The following is a 23446-nucleotide window of genomic DNA, read 5'->3' on the forward strand; positions in this document are numbered from 1 at the left end:
ACTTAGAGGTAGTATAGTGTGGTAGTTAAAAGCAAAGGCATTGCAGCCCTTCTGCCTGGATTTAAATCCCACTCTCCCTCTTTACTCGCTGGGAGACCTTAAACAAGTCACTTAACTACTCTGTGCCTCCGTTTTCAGAATTGTGGAACAGAGATAATAATTCCTACCTTACAAGAACGTTGTGAAGATTAAATGAGTTAGCATATAGGGAAGTTAGAACACATATAACTTTCTAGGTTGACATGTAATATATTAGCTATTAGTGTTTATATAATATACACATTTTAAAATAGTCATTTATTTTGTAATTATAGTATTACAGAAGTAATAGAAACTGAAAACATTACAAAAAATAAATAATGGAAAACTTAGTTTAATGTGCACCCAAATCTGTTCATAGGCACAATATATACACACAAACTGTTATCTAAACTGTGGTTATCTAAAATAATAGAATTAATGGTAGTGAGGATAAAACTGATTTTTTTAATGTATAATTTTCTAAATCCAAAAATGTTCATGGTATTTGTATATATTTTTATAAACTTACACATTGTCACCTACATATTTTGTAACTTGCTTTTCTTACTTGAGGTTATATTTTAGACATCTTTTCCTGTATGTGCTAGATTGATTTTGCTCATCTGGACAGCTCTGTGATATTTGGTTGCATGGCTGTGCCACAATTTATCTTAGCATTCCCTTACTGATGAACTTTTTTTCCATTAATTTTGCTATTACAAACAATGCTTCAGTGAACATCTTTCCATATGCATCTAGGTGCACTCATGAGAGTTTTTTAATAAGAGAAATTACTGGAAGTGGAATTACTGGCTCATTGCATCTGCATATTTTTAAAGGTTTTTGGTCCTCATTGCCAACTTGCCCTTCACAAATGTCAGACCAGTTTAAACTCCCATGGTGCATAGCAGTTCTGGCGCTCCCACACCTGGAATGAGTATCACAGAACAATGCCCAGCATCCTATGCTTTCATTTTTGTTAGTCTAACAAGTGTAATGGTATCTCTTTGTCATTTTAATTTTCTTTTAATGGTAGTGAGGTTAAAACTATTTTCACATGTTGAGTGATCATTGGTATTTCTTGTGAAAATTGCCTGCTCATTGGCCATTATTGGCGTGTTTGACTTTTTACTTTGTATATTTTTCTTATTGATTTGTAAGTACTTTATAATATTAATTATAGTAAATTTCTGTCTACCATATATGTTGCATGTATTTTCCCCACTTTGTTGATTTTTTTGCCCACCGTTTTCTCATTCTTCTTTAGTCTGAGTAATTTCTACTGACCTATCTTCAGGTTTACTGACTCTTCCTGCTGTTATTTCTATTCTGCTAATAGGCCCATCCATGGAATTATTTAATTTCAGATATTGGTCTTTTTTCCAGTTAAAATTTTCCATTAGGCTCCTTTTTTTTATATATAGTTTCTATTTTTCTGCTAAGAATGCCTCTTTTTATCTGTTATGAATATACTTTTCTTTATTTCATTGAGCATAGTTACAATAGCTGCTTTAAGTCCTTGTCCATAATTTCAACATCTAGATTATCTAAGGACTAGAGGCTCGTTGCATGAAGATTTGTGCAATAGGCCTTCTTTCCCCTGGCTGCCAGCACCAGTTTTCCCCCAGCACCCGGGACCCGGGCCACAACGGAGCCAAGCTTTCAGCCTTCAGGCTTGGCTCCAGCCGCAGCGGAATCTTCAGTCTTCAATCTTCAGTCTTCACTCCATGCCTGCATATGCAAATTAACCCACCATTTTGTTGGGTTAATTTGCATACTCACTCCTGATTGGTTGGTGGGCATCACGGAAGTAAGATCAATTTGCATCGTTCTCTTTTATTAGTGTAGATGAGTCACTGTTGATTGTCTTTTCCCTTGAGGATAAGTTATGTTTTCCTGTTGTTTTTATTTTTTATTTTTAAAATATATTTTTATTGATTTCAGAGAGGAAGGGAGAGGGAGAGAGAGATAGAAACATCAATGAGAGAGAATCATTGATTGGCTATCTCCTGCAGGCCCCTCTACTGGGAATTGGATCAAGGCTTTGTGACTCCTAGCCAGACGTGTCACTCTCACTGCAGTCCTATTCATTTTCAGCCCACACAACCCAGGCATGTGCCCTTGACCAGAATCGAACCCTTCAGTCCACAGGTTGGGGATCTATGCACTGAGCCAAACTGGCAAGGGCTTCTGTTGTTTTTATATGTTGAGTGATTTGGAATTCTATCGCAGACATTGGGTATGTCTGCATTCTGATATTTTGTATTTTGTCCCAGAAGTCTACCTGGGGTAGACTCAAACTGCAAACTCTGTCTCACCTGGGGTGAGCAGAAGCTCAAGTCTCAGTTTATGTTTGTCTTTAGCTGGACTGCTTGTAGTGGGCCTCATATATGCATGGTTAAGAGGTCACCGAGAAGCTTGGGCAGAGTTTATATAAAATTAGGGCTTGTCTTTCTCTGATTCTTTACTTTCTAAGACTTCCCCCTAGTGTCCTTGGTTGACCCAGGCTCTGTTTTTTACCTCCTCTGTCTGTTGGAGTTTTTACTGCCCTTCATTTTATCCCAACTGTGGCCTATTCCAGGGCAAAGTCATCAAAAGTGCAACTCGACCCATGCTATCCCCTTCCTCCAGGTTTTGACTCCCTTCCAATTTTGTTCACTCCCAGAGTGTTGTCTTTTTTTTTTTTTTTTTTTTCTCCAGTTTATTGTTATCTGCAAGGGAACTATCCGCTATGAACTTGTTCCTCTAGGTTGGAAACAGAATCACAGTTTGTATGTTTATTTGGTTGGTTGGTATATGCAAGATTAATATTTTGAAATAGTCAAATGTATCAGTCTTTTCCTTTATGGCTTCTGAAGTTGAGTCTCTTCCTAAAACTATCTTCCCCACCTTGTGAGTATTTTTTTTTAAAAATTGTTTTTTCAAGTTGGATTTATGTCAGACTTACATTTTCTTCTAGTTGAACCTCAGACAGCCAAAGCCAATGTTAATGTCATTGCTGTAGGATTGGAGAGGAAAGAAGAGGGCAGAATCAAGAATGAAAAACTTTGGCTAATTGGCAGTACTGGTGAGGGAGGGGGACTGGTGACTGAGACATAGCAATTGGGAGGCAAGGGAATGCCACTGATAAAGGACATTTTAGGTCTGGTCATTCTTCAATCCAGATCTCAGCCCAAAGGCTTTGTGGCTCCTAGCATTCTCACTGCAGTCCTGTTCATTTTCAGCCCACACAAAATGTAAGTATAGGGCACACAAGAGTAAACTGTATGGGTTTACCAGCTGGTTCACTGGCTCTAACCTGGTTCTGTTCTGCTCCTCAGAAGGGCAGTAGAACATGGTGGTCAAGGACCTAGGTTTTGGAGTTAGGCATACTTGGGTCCACACTGATTCTGTCATTGTTAGCTGCTAACTTCTCTGAGCCCAGTTTCCCCTTTTATGAGTTGGGCATAGATATAGTACCCATTTCAGCCCTGGCCAGGTGACTCAGTTGGCTGGAGCATCGTCCCGTAGACCAAAAGGTTGTAAGTTTGATTCCCAGTCAGGGCACATACCTAGGTTGTGGGTTCAATCCCCAGTCAGAAGGCAACCAATTGATGTTTCTCTACCACATCGATGTTTCTCTCTCTCTCTCTCTCTCTCTCTCTCTCTCTCTCTCTCTCTCTCTCTCTCATCAATGAACATGTCTTCAGGTAGTGCTATGAGAATTTGAGTGAGACAATGCTCGCCAAGGTTAAGCACAATAGCTGACATGGAGTAAACTCATTTGACCAGTATCAGAGCCCTGCACTGTCAGATCAGAGATATGGTCTTGCCATTCACCAGCTGTGTGGCCTTGGGCAAGCTCTTCAGTCTCTGTTTCTGTCTGCAGGAATTTCCACGTCTGGAATGAAGCCTGGTTTGTGCGGAATGACCTGGGCTCCTCATACAATGGATGGCAGGTTCTGGATGCCACCCCCCAGGAAAGGAGTCAAGGTAACCCCCTGCTGGCCCACTGATGGCCCCTGATCTGGGTTTGGTTCTAAGTCACAGCCTCTCAGTTCTTTACAGTAGTGGACAGTGACTCAGGAAAGTCACCTGAGTCCTCTCCATCTCTGGAAGTCACAAAGGGATTAAAACAATGTATTTCCAAAGTACATTTCCTTCTAATTTTGCTCAGCTCCAGCTGCTATTTAACTGAGTACTTTCCCTGTGCCTATATGGCTGCCACCGCTGCTGCGGAGGCCCTGTTATGTGCCAGGCAACAGGAAAAAGAAGCCATCCTCTGCCAACAGTGATTTTCCTCTAGTAGCCTGTTCCTCCTAGCACAGGATTGTCTATTACCTTCATTTTTCGTTATTTTTTTCAAACTTAAAAAAAAGTTAATTATACAAGTAATATGTGCACATGCTTAAAATTTTTTCAAACCATGCAATGAACATTAAGTCCCCCAATGCAGCCTCTCTATCAGAAGCAACAAATGTGACCAGATTTTGGGGGGGCGGGGGTTGGGGTTGGGGATAGGATAGTAACCCTCCAGATATGTTTTGGACCTCTGTTTTTCAAACTTTTCACTGCAACCCATTAGTGATTATAAAATCAAGTTAGTGGGCCCTGGTTAGTGTGCTAAGTGGTTAGAGCAGTGGTTGGCAAACTGCGGCTCGCGAGCCACATGTGGCTTGCCGCTCTGTTGACTAATGAGTTTGCAGACCACTGGGTTAGAGCATCGGCCCAAGCACTGAAGGGTCTTGGGTTCAATTCCCGATCAAAGGCATGTGCCTGGATTGCAGCGGGTTTGATCCTCAGCCCCAGTCAGGGCACATGCAGGAGGCAACCAACCGATGTGTCTTTCTCACATCAATGTCTCTCTCTCTCTCTCTCTTTCTCTCTCTCTCTCTCTCTCTACCTCTCTCTCACTCTCTCTCTTCACCCACCTCCCTCCCTTCCACTCTCTAAAAATTAATGGGAAAAAATATCTTCAGGTGAGGATTAACAAAAAAATAATAATGTGACCATCAATTTAAGAAATGAAATAAGATGGCATGGAAAAGGGTGGAGGGGGGAGGAAAGAAAATAGCCAGATGCATTGGACATAGTAAGAGTAAGCACTGTCCTGTGAAACTTCTGTTTTGGGCTCACATATATGCAAGATGTAAAATCTATTTCTAGAGGTCATGGTTTAAAAAAACAAACACAGTTGACAGTGACTGTTCTAGGCACATAAAAGTGTGTGTGTACCTTTTTTGTTCATTTGTTTTGTAAATGCAAATTGGATAATACTCTTCTTTCTATTCTGCTGCACCTTTTTTTCCAGCTGGGCATTTCATGAATGAACCTATATCTATATCTATACCTATATCTATACCTATATCTATATCTATATATCTAGATCTAATTTATATTCATCCATCCATTCATCTATCTATTATATATTTGTCTACCTACTTATCCATCTATCTATCTCTCTGTATCCATCTATCTTTCTGTATCTATCATCTATCTATCTATCTATCTATCTATCTATCTATCTATCTATCTATCTATCATCTACCTATCTATCAGCGCTACCTATGCAGAGTGCTAGAGAAGGGAGGTGACAGTCAGGGCTTGGGAGCTCAGAGGAGCAAGACACTCCTGTGGGCTGGGTGTTCGGGTAAGTCTTCCAGGAATAGAGGTGCGATGATTTGGGAAGAACAATTTGCAGATGAAGAAAAGAGGCCACCCTGAGTGCAAGACAGTATGACCAAGGGCAGTGGGTCAGCACGAGTTATGCACCCACAGGATTCAGGACTGGGCTAGTCTCCTAAAGAGGTGGCATCTGACCAGGGTGCCATTGCAGAAGATAATGATGGTCTGTATTGAGTGCCAATGGGGGTGGGGAGGACTGTTGGGGCTACAGGAGTTTGGCAGGGTAGAAGCAGGAGACTTGGGTGGTTATGGATGGTCTCCAGCAGCACAGGTCCTGGGTGGGCTGTTGCAGATGGGCCTGGCTTTGACATGCACCCAACCTCTGCACCCTGGCCACTAGGGGTGTTCCAGTGTGGCCCCGCTTCGGTGGCGGCTATCCGAGAGGGCGATGTGAACCTGGACTTCGACATGCCCTTCATCTTTGCGGAGGTTAATGCCGACCGCATCACCTGGATCTACGATGCCCACCGCAACTCCCAGAAGCAGAATTCCTCAGACACAAACACCATTGGCAGATACATCAGCACGAAGGCGGTGGGCAGCTACTCTCGCATGGATGTCACCGAAAAGTACAAGCACCCAGAAGGTAGGAGGGGCGCTGGTGGGGCTATGCCACTCGGGGCCTGATGGTAGGAAGACAGCTTTAGGGTGGGGAAGGTAAAATCCACATGCTCCTCCCTCATTCTCAGCCAGTTCTGCCTGAATGGTAGGACTGCTTCCTGGCACCTAACACCCAGTTCCCCAGACTGCTTCCAGCGAGGGCAGACTGGAGCCAGCAGACGTTTGCCGTGGGGCACAGGCAGCTCTCACTCCAGCTCTCTCCAGCTGTGTCCTATTGCCAATGGCACAAATGGAGTGACAGCGCTGTGACTGAGCACACAGGAGAAACCTGGCCCCATGGGAGACCCCCAAGTGCTTTAGGAGACATTGGTCAGTCCTCCCACTCCCCTAGCCTCCAAGTAACACCAGCAGGAAGCATGATCTGAACAAAGAAATGGACAAAGACCTGACCCCAAAGACATGGGGCTGTGCTATATACACTTCCAACTCCCAAGAAGCTAGAGGAAGTGAGGCGAATGCCTGGGTCCCTGAAATCAGCATTTACATGCTTGCTGCCCCGCCCCACTCCCCCCACCCCCCCCCACCCCCAGTCACCAGGAAGACTAGTTGTTGTGAGGCCACCCTTAACTCAAATGACATTTGTTGCTCTATTTTGGAAATTGCTATCTGAGTCAACAGCCTATCTCTTTGAGGAGTCTCAATAGTGACAGAAGTTCTACATTTGAAGATGATATTCATTTCCAGAAATAGCCTAAAGTAAATCAATGCTTGCACTAGCAGCCACAGCCCCTCCTCAATGGGGCCAGCAAATGCTTTGAAATAGTTGCTTCAGTGGATCCTCACAGTTGGTTCTGAGGATCCACTGAAGCAACTATTTTACTTCGGGATGTAAAGGTGCCCACCATACATCCCAAAGTAAACCTGGAAACTCTGAGCAACTGCTGACTGTTGTTGATGGCTGTGGTTTACACAGGAGGAAAGCTGAGCACAGGAGATGGGGTCTGACTCCAAGGTCAAGTAGATTACCCTTCTGAGCTGTGGTATTTGTGAACATTTTGAGGCACAACTCTAGGGCAATGAGATTAGTGGCCTCAATTTGGCCCCATCTGTCTCTGCTGGCTATTCCCACTGTTGGGGTCAGATGGCCCTTCTCTCAGTGAAAAAACATGGACTGAGACTTCCCCAAGCGCCTGCTCTATGTCAGCTCTAGGGAGGCACCAAAGATCACTCACACGGGGCCCCTGCCCTTGTAGAGCTTCACAGGCAGGAGAAGGCAGGTGCAGGGCGAGCTTTTTCAGCAATGTCATGGTGTCGAAACCAGTGTAGAGGCCAGGGAACAAATCACCCGGGTCAGGAATTGAACCCCAGCCCTACTACTTAGAACTGTGCAGGGTTCTTAGCACTCCTGATCCCTCCCTCCCTCCCTCACTTGTGAAATGAGTAGCAATGCCTGTCATCAGTACCAATGAGCTTGTGCCCATAAAGTGCCAAGCGCAGTGCCTGCCACAGAGTGAGGACTTAATAAATAATGGTGATTTTTACCAACGTAAATGTATGCAGCCTCATTGGAATAACAACCTCCCAAGGGGACTTTTGAAGTGCACTACACTTGGATATATGATTCTGTGGGGTGCCTTATTTTACTGTCACATCTTGGGGGCTCTGGCTGTCCCAGTCAAACCTAAACAATGGAACGGGGCCAGGTTGTAGCTAGGTTGGGAGAATCCCTGCAGGACTCCTGGCAAGGCCCTAGTCTCTAGCTCATCACCTGCCTGTTGTTGCCCGGGTCTCCTTACTTAATGATGCCAGTTTGTCTCTGAGGGCCCCGGGGAGGAAAAGCTCATAAAATGGGTTGCTAAGCATTTGCGTAATAGCAACACAAGGGCGAAAACAGTAGCAGGAAGCTGAGTCTTGAGTAAGCCCAGCAGGTGACCTATATAGGTATCTAGGCTCTGAGCCTCATTGTACAAACATGCCTGCTTTGAGGTCCTGGACACAGATGGCTCAGCTCCCTGCATAGACATCAGCCCTGGAGGTGGATGTCCAGCTCGGCTAGAGAATGGGAAAGCACCAAAAGGAACCCAGCCCACCAGGAGCTATCAGCTTGGGTAACCTGGCCACCTGCCTCGTTTTCAGTAGGGTGTATGGGAGGAACCTAGGACTATGGGTCCTGAAGACTGACCCTCTCTCTGCCTCTAATCTCCAGATTAGACTATCTCTTGAGCCAATTGCTTCCCTCCTTAGAGCCTTTATTCTAATGTGATGGGTTTAAATGAGTGGACCTCTGAGATCCCAGCCAGTTACATGTAACTTATGGGAAAGGCCTTGCTAAGTTGTAAAACGCTTATAATAAGTCATTTTGGTGTCTTAAACATTTCACAGGTTGGTTGGAGAAGGTGGGACCATGAGTATGGTCTGCAGATACAAACATGGTAATTTCCTTGTAGACCTCTGTTCGTGTTTCGTGTTCCTGCAAGGTCAACACCTTCTCATTGATAGTGCGTCTGTCTTCAGGTCAAGGCAGGGAGCCTAATGTGAGCTGAGTGATCAACACTGGCTCAGATGCGCAGAGCCAGTTACTCAGCTCTGGCACATCATGGCCATTCCCCTGGGGCCACCTGTACTATCACATTCAGCAGGACCCACAATTGGACGTAGAGTCAGAAAACCTGTCCTTCGTGTTTTTGAAACTTGAACTCTCTCAACAACCAGTCACAACTTGGAACCATACCAACCATGGGAAATTCTTGTCAACTGACATGGACCAAAGAACCACTCTTCAACTTGTAAAGCACCCTTAGAAACAAAGCAGAACAACATGGTTTAGTGGTTGAAAGTCAATTCTAAATCATAAACTTTTTTCCTGTTTATGAACTCATTCTAATTTTTTCAGCTCAGTTTTTTAAAAAAACATTTTTTATTGACTTCAAAGAGGAAAGGAGTGGGAGAGAGAAATAGAAACATCAATGATGAGAATCCATTGATCGATGGCCTCCTGCACACCCCCCACTGGGGATCAAGCCCACAACCTGGGTATGTGCCCAGACCAGGAATGGAAACGTGACCTCTTGGTTCATAGATCAATGCGCAACCACTGAGCCACACTGGCCAGGCCTCAGCTCAGTTTTTATTTATTTTCAAATTATCTGTTTGTTCTTTAAGTCTTACAAGGGACTTTCTATCCAAAATATGAATAAGTAAATCTAACTTAATTGACCTACACAAAATATCAAGGTATATAGTAATCTTATACAGTTGCTGATAGAGCTTCCCCTGCAGTTCCCCAGAAACTTAGAGCTGATAGGAAAAGCACCATAGACCCGCTGGTCTGTGAGCCTCGCGTTAACGAAGGCGAATGGAGACCTGGAGACGTTGGCCACTTGCTTGGATCAGAATCCTTGTGTGGCAGCAGAACCAGTGTTAGTCCCAGGCCACCTTCCCAGGCAGGGCGCTATCCTTTGTCCGGGTTGCCACGGTATCCCTGAGATGCTTCTCTCTTTTCCCCTACACAGGTTCAAGCCAGGAAAGGCAAGTGTTTGACAAGGCAATGGGGAAACTTAAACCCAATAGAACATTTGGCCCAACGTCTGCAACAGAGGTCGAAAGAGATGAACGGGAGCCTAGCATCTCTGGGGTGTTCAAGGTCATGGGCATATTGGAAGTGGGCAAAGAAGTCAACCTGGCCCTGACACTCAAAAACCTGACAAGCGACATGAAGACAGTGACGGTGAACATGACGGCCTGGACCATTGTCTACAATGGCACACTTGTCCACGAGGTGTGGAAGGACTCGGTCACCATCTCTCTGGACCCTGAGGAAGGTAACTCATCCTGCAGGTTGTGAGGCACCATGTATCCAAGGTCGCTGATATTCGGTTGGGGTTGGAGAGTTCGAACTGGAACTGATTCAGTTGTCTAAGAAAGGAGCAGCACACGACCTCTCTGGTTAAGCCTTGGGTTTTGAGGTTTGGGAAATTGCTATCATGGCGAACAGTGCAAGTCAGGGTGGTGCCAACCCAAATTCTTTCATGCCCTGGGCGAGGAAGGAGGGAGGCTGGGGAAATAATAGACATACCGCATTATCCCTTACAGCAGCGATTTTCAACTGGTGTGCCGCGGCACACTGGTATGCCGCAGGAATTTTTAAAACATGCAATACCTGACTATTTAGTCAGGGGCACTGACCTCTTTTCCCTTACACTGTCAAATAATTTTTTAAAAAAATGACAACAGCCAACACACATTAGCCATCTGGTGTGGATGAATCAAAATTATACCTTTTTTGTGTGTCAAAAAAGGTATTGGCAAAAAATACCTATTTTGTGTGTGTGTGTGCTGCAGAATTTTACTAATTAATTTACGTGTGCCCTGAGATGAAAAAGGTTGAAAATTGCTGCCTTTAGGTCTAGACCACTTCCCACAGTGTGCAGAGCACTTCCTTGTATACTGCCTCACTTGATCTTCTAAAAAGTAAGATTCCAATACCCCCATTTCACAGAGGCCAAAACTGATGCTTAGAGAGATTGTAACTTGCTTAAGAAATTAAGTGTCATAGCTAGTAAGTGGCAATTCCAGGGCCTCGGTCCTAGGTTTCCTGATGCTAAAATCCAATGCTACCCTCATCATCTAGGATGTGTGTATACAGCTGCCATCCACACCCTACCCCACAATGAGCCCCTTTTCAGGTTTGACCCTAGAAAGGTGTCAGCACGCGGTGTAGTCTTGAACCCTGGCCCACCTGCCAGGGGGTGAGTGGAATTGCCTGATGAGTGGTGGGTTTTCTGGGAGGTCCGAGGATTTGGGAGGAACAGTGACTCCTTGCTCCCGGGTAGCACAGACAGAAAGGGAGCAGGTGGAGCGGAGAAAGCCTGGTGCCGGGGAAGGCTCAGAATGCAGGTGTGCCCGCATTGGCAGAATTTCTCAGGCTGTTATGAAAAGTTGGGACTTACAAAGCAGATTAACAAGGGTGGGGTGGCTACTTGCTTCACAGCAGGAACTAATAAAGGCTGGTTAATGACACAGCCCATCGTGAAAGAATTCAGTCTGCAGAGAACCCCAGACGTGCCACACCTGTCAGCATTCCCCATTCCCGGCAAGCTGACTTCCTGCAGAATTTTAGCAGAAACCCTCCCGCACCAGAAGCAGCCGCCTGGCTGCTGCTTACTTTCAGGCTCAGGCGGGGGAGCTAGTTTTGAAGGCTGAAAATCCTTTACAGGAGGCAGCAGTGAAATGGGAAAGAGCAGGAGGCAGATGGAGCGCTCTTGAAGGCCTGCCACTTCACTGCTTTCTGGGTGACTCTGTTAGTTCCCCCCTTTTCAGAAGGGAGCCCCAGCATTCACTGTCTGAGAGGGTAGGACCAGTGGTGCAAGGGCCTGTTGTCTCTCCACTGGGTGGGGGGGGGGTGCGGGCAGACTGGGCATGTTCCCCCAGGCCAAAGCAGAGGCCGCTTCCTCCTCACAGTCTCACCTCAGAGGGTATAGGACACTGTGGCTGCCGGAGCAGGTGGGGGGGGGGGAAGGCCACTCAGCGTGACCCTGTGAAGGAGAGTGGGGTGCCCTGGACCGCAGAGGAGGGAGACATGGCCTTGAAGTACAAGGAGTTGCCAGATAAATGGAGAAAAGCTGAGAAAGGCCTTTCCATCTGAGGGAACCGTGGGAATCTAAGAGGGAGGTGACTCTGTGCCCGTTTTGTAGAAGGAACATGAGAAGCACAGAGGTTCTTTTGAGAGGTGAAGGACCCAGCGATGCAGGGCCAGACTGAGGGGTCTGAACTTTATTCTGAGGAGCTGCAGAAGCTTTTAGAGGTGACATGGGAGAGCAGCGGCATGATGGGATGGGGGTTCTTTTAAAGCCTTGTCTTACTGATGTGTGTGGATGACTTGGAGTAGGAGAGACAGGAGGTGGGGCGGTAGGGAAGTGGGGTGGTGGGGAGGTGGGGCGGTGGGGAGGTGGGGCGGTGGGGAGGTGGGGCGGTGGTTCAGGTGCTGTGGCAATAGAACCCCAGGCTATTAGAGGAGCTGGGAGTCTGTAAGCACTCAGTTGGTCAATCCCTGGCTTCCCTTCCTCATTATTGTTGCGTTGTGTTCATTATTGTTATCATCACTAGACAGTAAGTTAACATTCCTATTCTTCCCCTGCCCCTTGGAAGGAAACACACTCCCACGACATTTTCTGGGTGTGGAGGCAGCTTCAGTCCCTGTGAGCCCATCCTCCTGGGAATCTGCCCTGCCAGCCCGAGCCCTGGGCCCTGCCTGGACCCTACCTGGAGCCTGCACAGGACAGGGTGGGGAGTTTCCTCCAGGGCCCGGCCCAGGGAGGGCTCGGTCAAGGTCGGGGCTACAGATATTCCTGGCCCGCTCGCACTGACTTGGCTGGCATCAACTCTGAAGAAGGTTCCACTCCCTCTCACTCTGCTCCCCTGACTTCGCCTTCCAGAAGTCCAGCATCCTATGAAGATCACATACGCTCAGTATGAGAAGTACCTGAAGGCCGACAACATGATCCGGACCACAGCCGTGTGCCAGGCCTCCGATGAGGCCGAGGTGGTGGTGGAGAGGGACATCATCCTGGACAACCCCACCCTGACCCTGGAGGTAAGGGGTGGGGAAGGGATGCCTCCGCCGCCAGTCAACCCCATGAGCCACAGCCCTCCCAGACCACAAGGAAGGCCCTTCCCCAGGGAAGGGGCAGAGGACTGGGGTCCAGACTCTGCCAAATGGAACAGCCAAGAGATCTTGCTCAGACCAATATCCTTGCCCTGAGGGGTGAGATAAACAGGCACATGGCCCCGTGGCTTCCTAGTTCCTGTTCTAGACCCACCGGGGGTACCAGCTGAAGAGTGGCTGGAGGGACTCTTCAGCTCACTCACACACCCACCCAGCCCTGAGCACCTGCTGGGTCCTGGGCCATGCCAGGCTCAGAACCCAGAGCGCACAAGGGGCAGGTCCTGCCTGAGGGAGCCCCAGCCCGGTCTCAGACACATCTGTGAAGCAGATCAGACATGGGCACAACTCACGTGCATCTCTCCACTCACTCTCCAGACCCCAGAGTTACCACTGGCAGACTCTTAGGAGCCAGTTCTCATGCTCCCAGACTCTGCCATTTCCCACAGAGTAAACCAAAGCCCAGGCAGGAGAAGGAAAGAGGCAGTTACTGCCAGCCCAGGGCTAGACCTCAGGCGCTGGGACTCCCAGCCCAGGGCCCTTTCAGAGCATCCAGGCATGCCTGTAGCCGCAGCAGCAGCTTCTCGGTGGTTGAGAACAAGGCTGCCTCTGTCCTTGTTTCTGGTGACAAGCCCTGCTCCCAGGAGCCCAGGCTGTGGGGCTTGCAGGTCTGTGGGAGATGCATGGGACCACTCGGTTTCTTCCTCAGACCAAACCCTAAAATACTTGTGCTGACTCCAAGCCTCTCCCTGCTCCCCCAGCCCCGGGCCCCTACCCACCCCACAGCCCAGGCTGGAGGCCACCATAGCCAGACAGCTGAGGGGTAGAGCCTGGCAGGACAGGACAGGCAGAGGGGATGGGGTCTTCCTATGAGGTCCCCCAGTGAGTCACATGGATCAGGCGCCTGCTGTATCTGCCATCTGCCGCACCTGTCTGGACAGTTAGGCCTTTTTCTGTTCTATCACAATGCCATCAGCCTCCCTAGCCACAGATTTCTGAGAGCTGGATAACTGTGGCTGCCCTGGTCCCACCCCTGCCTGAGCTGCACCCTAGCTGAAGGGGTTCCTGACCTCAGCCAGAGGTCAGGGGACCCTTTCACTATCCTGGGTAGTCTGATCTGTGCTTCAGAATGAGCGGGGCGGTCCCCCACGCAGGCACTAAGGAGCCAGTGGCTGGATGGCCAGTTACTAGTCGGGGGAAGCCGAGCAGGGCCTGTAACCTTGTATCCAGGCCTCACCACTTAGCAGCAGCGACCCTGAGGAAGTCCCTTCATCCCGGCGTCTCAGTTGCTCCAACTGTGTCATGGGGATAATAAAATACTTCCCTTGCAGGGTATCCTTTCCTCAGGGAAGACTTTCCTGGCATCCCACCCCCCCCCCCCCCCCCCCCAGATTAGGCCAGGCCTCTGGTTAAACTCCCTCAGAGCCTGAGTCCTCTTGCTTCACCGCATTTGTCAGAGTTGAAGTTACCCCTTTATTTGTGCAGCTGCTTGGTGGGCGTCTCCTCCCAGACATCAACTCCATGAGAAGAGGCCCCCCCCCCCCCGCTCTGGGCCCCTCGCGGTCTCCCCAGCATACTATCTTAGCCGATAGTCAGTGTCTGTAAAACAGAAACACCCCTCTCCATTGGCACAGGGACGCTTGGCTCCTGGCTTGCATTCTTCACCACCCACAGAGTTTTCGTTGTCAGTCCATGCTTGTCCCCTGCTTGCGAAGGCCCCTCCTTCTTCCCAGGGCACTTCTAAGGGAAGCACGGTCCCTGTACCCATGATGGACAGCTGAGTGCTTGTTCCTGCTCCAGGGGCTGGGAGGCGAGGCTGGGGAGCAGCCAGTTCAGTTATGAAAACTTTCTGCGTTAATATGATCAATGTTAAAATGAAGTTAGGTTTTCCCCATTATATTCCCTTACTCAATATCCTCATCCTTTCTTATAGCATTATCTTTTATTCAACACTTTTGTGCTATATCTTTGGGATTTCCATATCAAGTCTTTAAAGAGTCCATAAAGTCTTTAGAAAGGAAATCAGGCCGGAAATGTGCCATCGAAAACTTTCTTACTGAATCTTGTTAAAAGGCATCTGCTCTTTCTTCTTTGGGCATCTTTGTCTGAATTTCCTCTTAGCCCATTCTCTCCTCTACTTTGGCCTCCAGAGAATCAAAACATTCTTGTCTCTATTGAATGAATCAATGCATAGCTCACTGAGAGCAGGGCACAGATTTTTAAACTCTTGAGGGGCGATCTATGGGTAAAACCCCTTATCTTGTCTGATACTGATTGGCAGTTAGCTTCTATTTCCAGAACACTTTCTTCCCATCCATGATCTCATCTGGTCCCTCCAGGCCCAGACAGGAGGGCAGGAAGGAAGGACTAGTTTCATCAGATGAGGAAGCTGAGGCCCAGTTGTGTCCGCTCCTTGGCAGAACCACAGCTTTCAGCTTTGGGAGCAAACAGATCGTCCAGGTTGCTTTTCTGACTAGAAACCCAGGCTTCTCTGACCAAAGACGGTACAATGTTGGAGCCCTGTCCAGACCACAACATGACATATGGGGAAATTCCGGGCCCCGGAAGTTTAGAAGGGCATTGCTAGATGGGATGTCATCAGAGGAGAATGGCCTGAAAGGTGGTGGGGGCCCCTCCATGAGAGGGGAGCAGACCTGAGCAAGCTGCAGCCTCCTAGGCAGGCTAGAAGGGAAGAAAGAGAACCAGTGAGTGGAGGTTCAATAAAAACACTGTTATTAAGTTCAGAATGAAACCTTTCCCAACCCTCAGAGTGGCCCACAGTGGAGCCAGGCTGTCGTCCTGGGAAGACGTGGTTGCTCTTCCCAGGGTGAACTGGAAAGGGGGCCTGTGAACCCGGCAGGGAGGTTAAAGTGCGCTCAGCTTCTCCCCTAAGCCTGGGTGTCCTGTCTGTAGCATGGGGGTTAGGGACGGGGGAAGTCCTAGCCATCTCCTAGAAACCCCTGCATGGATGTTGCTGGCACTTAGGAGGACTAAACAGACAGTCCTCTCTGCCTTCGTCCTCAGTGACATCTTCTCCATCACCAAGTTGCCCGCCCAGCCCGTCAGCTCTCAGTGAGTGGCAGGTGACTCACTCCACGTCCTCTCTCCCTGCAGTTGCTGGACCGGGCCAGGGTGCGGAAGCCCGTGAATGTGCAGATGCTCTTCTCCAACCCGTTGGAGGAGCCGGTGAAGAACTGCGTGCTGATGGTGGAGGGGAGCGGCCTGCTGCTGGGCAGCCTCAAGATCGAGTGAGTCTCAGGCCTGGGGGCCCATGTGGGATGGCGGGAGGGGGCCAGAAGGGGTCTCCCAGGCAGGGCACACAGAGGTTCTCTAGCATCAGAACTGGAGAATCTGCCTGTAGGCGCACACATTTGCAATTGGTTTGGGGTTCGCCAAACCTAAACTCCTGGAAATTCCAGGTCACCAGAGCTTGAAGCTGGTCCTGAGGGCTTAGCATATTTGGGAGATCAGAGGACCCCCACCACCCCTGCCGATGGGTCTCAGGGCTAGAGGGGCCCCGGGACCCAGGCAGCAGCTAGAAGGAGCTAAAGAAGCAGTGACCTTGTCCAGCCCCCACCAGAGCAGGACTTGAGGTCACAGAGGCCTGTCCAGCCTGTGGTCTGTGAATGTCACCATCAACACTGATTTATGCCCTTTCCCACCAGCGTGCCGACCCTGCGCCCCAAGGAGCGGTCCCGGGTACGTTTTGAGATCATGCCCACCCGGAGTGGCACCAAGCAGCTGGTTGCTGACTTCTCCTGCAACAAGTTCCCTGCGATCAAGGCCATGCTGTCTGTCGACGTGGCCGAATGAAGGGCCCAAGAGGCCCCATACAAACTTGGGTACCATGGAGCAGGCAGGGCTCGCCTGTCCAGCCTGGGAAACCCACTCTGTCCCCCAAGGCTGCCTGGATGGGGAGCTCCAGCCTCAGCACACCCCCTCCCTTACTCCCAGGCTGGGCTGGCTCCACCCGGCCTGAGACGTGACCACTTTGCACGTCCCCTGGCTCTCTCTGTGGCCACCTGCCTTGTGAGCCCCATGGTCCTGCTCAGCCCTCTCATCTTTCAGTGCAGCAGATGAGTGGCACCTGACCCAGCGACTCTGGATGGATCCAGGGAAGAAGCCGGTCTGGACTGTTTGCTGATCCCTAGCCTGCAGTTGGGACATTCCTGCTCCTCCCTCAGGCCACTGTGGAGGGGAGGGGATGGTTAGCCATCTGTCATGGCAACTCACACCCTTATACTCAAAATAAATGTTAGAAAGAGCACGATTGCACTGCACCGACTCCAGAGACTGCTGCTTCGCCTACGGTCGGTGGGGGGGGGGGGGGGGGTGGGGCGGGGGGAGGAGAGGAGCTGGGGCCTGGTCCTTCCTGAGAAGAGATGACCTTGGGAAGACCTGCTCTCCAAGTCCCAACGTCCAGAGGGCGTGGGCTTGGTCTGTGTGGCTCCAGATGCAAAACTAGGGAGATGTTTCAAGTCAGTTTAGGAAAACTTTCTAATATGATGTCCACAACTAGGTTAGGCCACCTTGGGAGGGGGTTCCTGGTCACGCAGGCTTCCAGAGCCCAGGGCCCTCACAGGTGTCACAGGGAGAAGACTTCTGTCTTCACGGGAACGCTTTAGCAGAGCAGGTCCTGTGGTGGCCTGGCCTCGGCTCATGTGGGCTCTTTCCTCCTGGTGCCACACTCCTCCGCTGGCCCCAGGAGAGAATGTGCCACTTCGGGTGGCCTCAGCATGGCTAACTCAGCGGAAACATTCCCTGCCTTCACACACGCTCTGATGGTTCCTCAGTCTTTGCCCCTTGAAATAACTCCAAGCAGACCCCATAGCTTTCCTATAGATTGTGCTGATTGATCCCATTTTGGCAATCATACCTCACTTTCTGAATTTAAGGGACCAGTCCAACCTCATGTCCAGCTCAAAGCTCCTGCCTGCTGCTCAGCTGGGGCCTGACTCTGGCTTGCAGAAGGCTCTGTCCCATTCCTCCGCTTCCTTCCCTTTCTTCCATGTGCCGCCTGCTCCTTCAGAGTCAGAGCAGGGAGAGAGGGGATTAGGAGAAAAACGACCCAGGTCTATTTCACCGATGCTCATGCAGCATGGCCAGCGATGCCCTCTGTGTGGCCGGCGTGTAAATGAAGGCTTTCTGCACCACATGTTCCCTGATGCGAGCAGCATGCCCCTCAGTGTCGGCCCCCAGAGGTTCACCCATCACCTCCCACTGCACTGGAAGTCGTGGCGCTTTCATGATGCTTGAGCCCATTTGCCTTTCCTGGGGTCCACTGCCCCTGGGAGCTCATACCTCCTTGCCTCGCCAAACAATGGACGAGCAGCTGCCCCAGTGGCCCCCCTCTCCTCCTCCTGCATCTTGAGGTGCTCCAGCCCCAGCTTCCCACCTCCAGAATGTCCCTGGGGGCAGCCAGCACAAGAACCTGAGCCCATCACCTGCCCTGCTCCCAAGGTCAAGGATCTCCCAGAAGCTCTGGTGTCTGCACACAGCTGGGCGCCCAGTCTCTGCCGCACAGTGGGCCTCTCCTGAGAGTGGCAGTCTTGTCTCTCATCTTGAAGCTTCGCCACTCTCTCCAGTGTCCGTGGGGCCTCCCTTGTTGCCTGACTTGGCCTGGAGGTGGGGTGCTCCACTCTCCCTCAAACACTCTGCGCCAGTCCCCAGTGAGGAGGGTGAGGGTGAAATAGACAGACTTCTGCTCTGGTTTCTGAGAAAAAGAAAGAAATCCAGAGGTTTCCATTTCCTCCCATCCCTGTGAGGCCTGCCCGGGACCTTCATTCTCTCAGGCTTCCGCCTTGTCAGCAAGCATTTCCTGAATGCTTACTTAGTGCCAGGCTCTGGGCTGAGCACCGGCTCCGAAGAGATTAGAAATCAACAACAGCATGATCCCTGCCTACGGGTTTCTACTCTCGAGAGCGATTCCTAAGGTGCGACATTAAAAATGCATGTGGACTTTTTAATCAACCCCAGGCACACGTGTCTTATATCTAATAACACTCTTCCACCCGGCGTGGGTTCTGAAGAATTTTAGCAATAAAACAAAGAAATAGCAGACAGAAGCCCAACACTGCATTTATTTCTAGTAGAATTGAAGTTGGAGGCTGCAGCGTAGTGTGAGATGCAAGGGGGCCTGCTAGCTGAACCCCAGAACAGGAGGCTTTGGTTAGGGTATATGCTCAGATGTCATCGCAGGGAACCCCAACATGCTGGGTCCTAACCAAGGTAGGCACTTACCTCTTTCTTGTGTAAGAGCCAAAGGAGGCCATTCAGGACCCCAGGCTGCTTTGTCTTAAGAGTCTATCACCCTCCATTTGTAATTTCCACCATGTGGTTCCAGGTGGCTATTCCAGCTCAGGCAAAATGTCCCCAGTCAATCCAGCAAGAAGGAATAGATGGGCTCCCTCTTTCCCACTAGGGAAACAGTCTGAGAGTTGAAAGTTAAAATGATACATTTCACTTCTGTTCACATCCCATTGGCTGGAACTTAGTGGTGTGGCCAATAAGGGCCACACCTGCAGGGGAAGGTGGGGAATGTGGTCATTAGCTTGGAGGACGTTTATCCAGCCAATAGTCAGGGTTTCGGTCACTAGAGAAATAAGGGAACTTGGGGTTGGGGTAACCAGCAGTCTCCATTACCCTGACCCACCAAGACATGGGCCATGCAGGCCTAGGGCGGCACTCTTCTCCGTGGTGGCAAACACACCCACAGGAACTTGGAGGACCCCTGAGCCAAGAGCAGCAAAGGGAAGTTGAGTCACACACACACACACACACACACACACACACACACACACACACACACACACACATAGTTATTCTTCCCAAATTATTCCATAAGGTAAGCCCCACCACCTGTCTAGGGGCAGAGAGAAGCTGGGGCCATGCCTAGTGGGGAACTGTTCCTTGTAGTAATGAGAAATGGGAAAAAGCCTTTTCCCAGAACTGATCTTGGCATCCTTAAACTCTTTGCTCCTTCCAAATCTCCTGCCTCAGGAACAATCCCTGGAGCCTCAGGTATGCTCTTCCGAAAATATCCTCACTCGGCAGAAGTCTGCCCTTGGAAACTGCACTAGTGTTTGGAACCAGGCAGGTGTTCCCTGGATCCCAGCCTGGTGGGAGCTCAAAATGAGAATCAAATGAGGCAAAAAATAGAATGCATCAGTTAGATCCTTGGGAGTGTCGAGATGGAGTTAGAAGTACGAGAGAGTTATTGGGGGTGGTGCCTACGAAAAAATAAGTGGGAGCAGGAATAGTGTGTAAGCCTTCAGACTACGATGCAGGTCTGCCACCTGTGGAAGGAGAGACAAAACAGAAGGAAGGGGGTTTGGGAAGAAGAGCCCAGGTGCCGCTCTGAGAAGCTGGGGCCTGCGGTACAAAGGTTCCCACACAAGTCACCCTGGGCAGCAATGGCTGGGGCTGCCCTGCACCATCATGGCCTCAGCTCACCAAAAAAAATTATGTTTTTTGCCTATCTGACCAAAAAAAACAAAAACAAGTAGTAATGATTTTGATTCATTCACATGGGAAAATGATTGTTGCATTGTTATTATTTTATTTGACAATTTAAACAAAAAGAGATCAGTGTCCCTGACTAAATATTGCATGTTTTAAAAATTCTTGTGGCACACCAGTTGGAAATCACTGGTCTAAACCCATCCTGATAATATTTTCCCCTTTTGCCAGTGATTTCTTTGGAAGCAAATACCAAGGAGTGTGAGTGCTAGATTATATGGTAAGGGAGCATGTTTAATTTTTTAAGAACCTACCAAATTATCTTCCTAAGCGGCTGTACATTTTGCATTCCCACCAGCAATGACTGAGAGTTTCTGTTGCTCCACATCCTTCCAGCATTTGGCGTTGTCAGTGTTCCGGATTTTGGTCATCCTCATAGGTGTGTTGTGGTATCTCCTTATTGTTTTAATTTTCCTTTCTCTTATTACATGTGAAATGGAGCAGCTTTTCATATGCTTGTTTGCTATTCATATATCTTCTCTGCTGAGGTGTTTATTAATATCATTGGTCTATTTTTAAATAAGGTTGTTCTCTTCTTGGTGAGCTTTAAAAGTTTCTTGCATATTTTGAATACAGTTCTTTATCAAGTATGTCATTTGCTAATATTTTCTTCTAGTCTGTGGCTTATCTTTTCATTCTCTCAATAGTGTCCTTTTGTAGATGAGAAGTTATTAATTTTGATGAAGTTCAGTTTATTAATTCTATTATGAATCATGTTTTTGGTATTTAAAAAAAAAATCATTGCCAAGTCCAAGGTCATCTAGGCTTTCTCTTAGGTTATCTTCTAGAAGGTTTATAGTTTTGCATTTTACATTTAGGTCTGTGATTCATTTTGAGTTAATTTTTGTGAAGGGTGTAAGGTCTGTGTCCAGATTCATTTTTTTGCCTATAAATGTCCAGTTGTTCCAACTCCATTTGTTTAAAACACTGTCTCTGCTCCATTGTATTGGCTTTGCTCCTTTGTCAAAGATCAGTTTACTATATTTATGTGGGTCTGAGCTATCCCCTTCCATTGATCTATTTGTGTGTATTATTATTATTATTATTATTATTATTATTATTTTGCCAATACCACACTGTGCTGATTACTGTAGCTTTATAACAAGTCTTGAAGTTAGTCCTTTGATGTTGTCCTTCTCCTTAAACGTTATGTTGGTTATTCTGGGTCTTTTGCTTCTCCACATAAACTTTAGAACCATTTTGTTGATGTCCACAACATAACTCAATGGGATATTGATTGGGATTGCATCGACTCTACAGATCAAGTTGGGAAGAACTGACATCTTTACAATATTGAGTCTTCCTATCCGGGAACATGGGCTATCTGTCCTATATTTAGTGCTTTGTTGTTGTTGTTGTTTTATTATTAGAGTTTTGTAGTTTTCCTTCTGTAGAGCTGGTACATATTTTTTTAGAATTATACCTATTTCACTCTTATGGGTGCTAAGGTAAACAATATTATGGTTTTTATTTCAAATTCCACTTGTTCGTTGCTGCAATATTGGAAAATGATTGACTTTGTCTATTAACCCTAAATTCTGCAACCTTGCTATAATTGCTTATTAGCTGTGTGTTTCCTTCCTCCTACATGGAAGGCTAGTGAGGGCTAAAGTTGAGTATTTCCCGCCCCCTTGTCAGCTAGGCTCTGGCAAAACTCCAGCAGGTTCGGCTCTAGTAAAACAGCTTCCCCTGAAGTCAGACCTTGTTAAGAAAAGCGGAATGCTCTGGGGTATTTTTAAATAGCTGCTCACCTCTGACCCGTGCCTGAAGCATGAGGGGATTTGGCTCTGATTTTCACGCTGAGGACCGGATAGGGCTCCTGGAGGTAAACTCACAGAAGTGTGGGGGCTCCTCTGGGACGGGGTCCCCATGGAGTTTTTAACTCTCAGACTTGTCCACACTGAGCCTCCAGCAATCTGTCAGTCACAGTTCAGGTTTCCCTCCTCTGCCCTGGTTCCCATGGAGGTTGCTGCTTCTGGGCTTCTGCTCTTGGAAGTTGAGATTCTCTGTACTCGCCTGTCAGTCCCTTCAATTCGGGGGCAGGAGCTGACTCGAAGGCCTCACTTCGCTTACAGTTCCAAGCAGAGTTGTTGATTTCTCAATTCATTCAGCTTTTTACTTGCTAGGAGAGAGTGGCAACTTCCAAGCTTCTTACATGCTGGAACCCAGCAGTCTATTCTAAGCATTTTATAAATGTTTATTTATCCCTTCCACACTCCTTTGGGGAAAGGATGAAAATTATCTTTATTTTACAGGTGAGGGAGTTAATTAGGTCACAGGAGAGTTAGTGCATGCGGCATCGGTGCCCAGGTAGACTGGCTCTCGTGCCTAACCTCCATGTTATGCAGCACAACCTACACAAATTCTAAGAAGGCACCCCGTGAGAGATGCCATCACAGGTTTACAAAGAGACAGGGAAGTCAATGATGCAGACACTAAAGGAAGTCTGTCTCTGCCATGGCACCCAACCCTCCAGAGGCATTCTTGGATGCCGCCTCCCAGCCTTCTTTCCCGTAATGATGAGTCGTGTGCTCTCCTTTCTATACTGAAGAAATGCCATTGACAGGGAGATTAAGAGTCCCTCTTCCCAGAAGCAGCCTCTTCACCCATCCTGCTTCTGGCTGTAGGCCATCCCTTCTCCCAACCTTGGTCACACCTGCCTAGGAGCCAGCCTCAAACACCTGGATTCAACCAGCATGCCCTGGAACTTGTCCTTGTCCAGTAATAGGGACTCATCCTGCCTTCATGTCACTTCTCCTCCAAGCAACCTTCAATGGTGGACATTATTTTCCCACCTTGTACCAATGGGGAAGCGGAGGCTTAGAGCAGGTTCTCTCCATTTTTTGCTCTCATACTAGCTTTCACATGCTTTATAATAACCTACAGCACTTTTTGGAATCACTTCTTTATCTGTCAATGATTGCCAATCTACAGGGTGGAGACAGGCAAATGTGCATAAAAATGATTTCTTGATATCACATTATAATATATAATATGTTCAATGGTATTACATGGTAAGTT

General features: G+C 48.3%; 1 protein-coding gene across 1 annotated transcript in view; it reads left to right on the top strand.

The window, feature by feature from the left end:
• TGM3 (transglutaminase 3) overlaps nucleotides 1-17181 on the top strand; it is a 38065-nt gene extending 20884 nt beyond the window's left edge. The window contains exons 8-13 of the mRNA XM_080684819.1: nucleotides 3890-3993; nucleotides 6026-6271; nucleotides 9759-10067; nucleotides 12681-12838; nucleotides 16022-16155; nucleotides 16573-17181. Coding sequence (XP_080540945.1) covers nucleotides 3890-3993; nucleotides 6026-6271; nucleotides 9759-10067; nucleotides 12681-12838; nucleotides 16022-16155; nucleotides 16573-16720 — 1099 coding nt within the window. The 3' untranslated portion in view covers nucleotides 16721-17181. The remainder of the gene's footprint in view (nucleotides 1-3889; nucleotides 3994-6025; nucleotides 6272-9758; nucleotides 10068-12680; nucleotides 12839-16021; nucleotides 16156-16572) is intronic.
• The last annotated feature ends 6265 nt before the right edge of the window (nucleotides 17182-23446 follow it).

This window comes from Plecotus auritus, assembly GCF_963455305.1.
Source record: "Plecotus auritus genome assembly, chromosome: 8".
NCBI lineage: Eukaryota > Metazoa > Chordata > Mammalia > Chiroptera > Vespertilionidae > Plecotus > Plecotus auritus.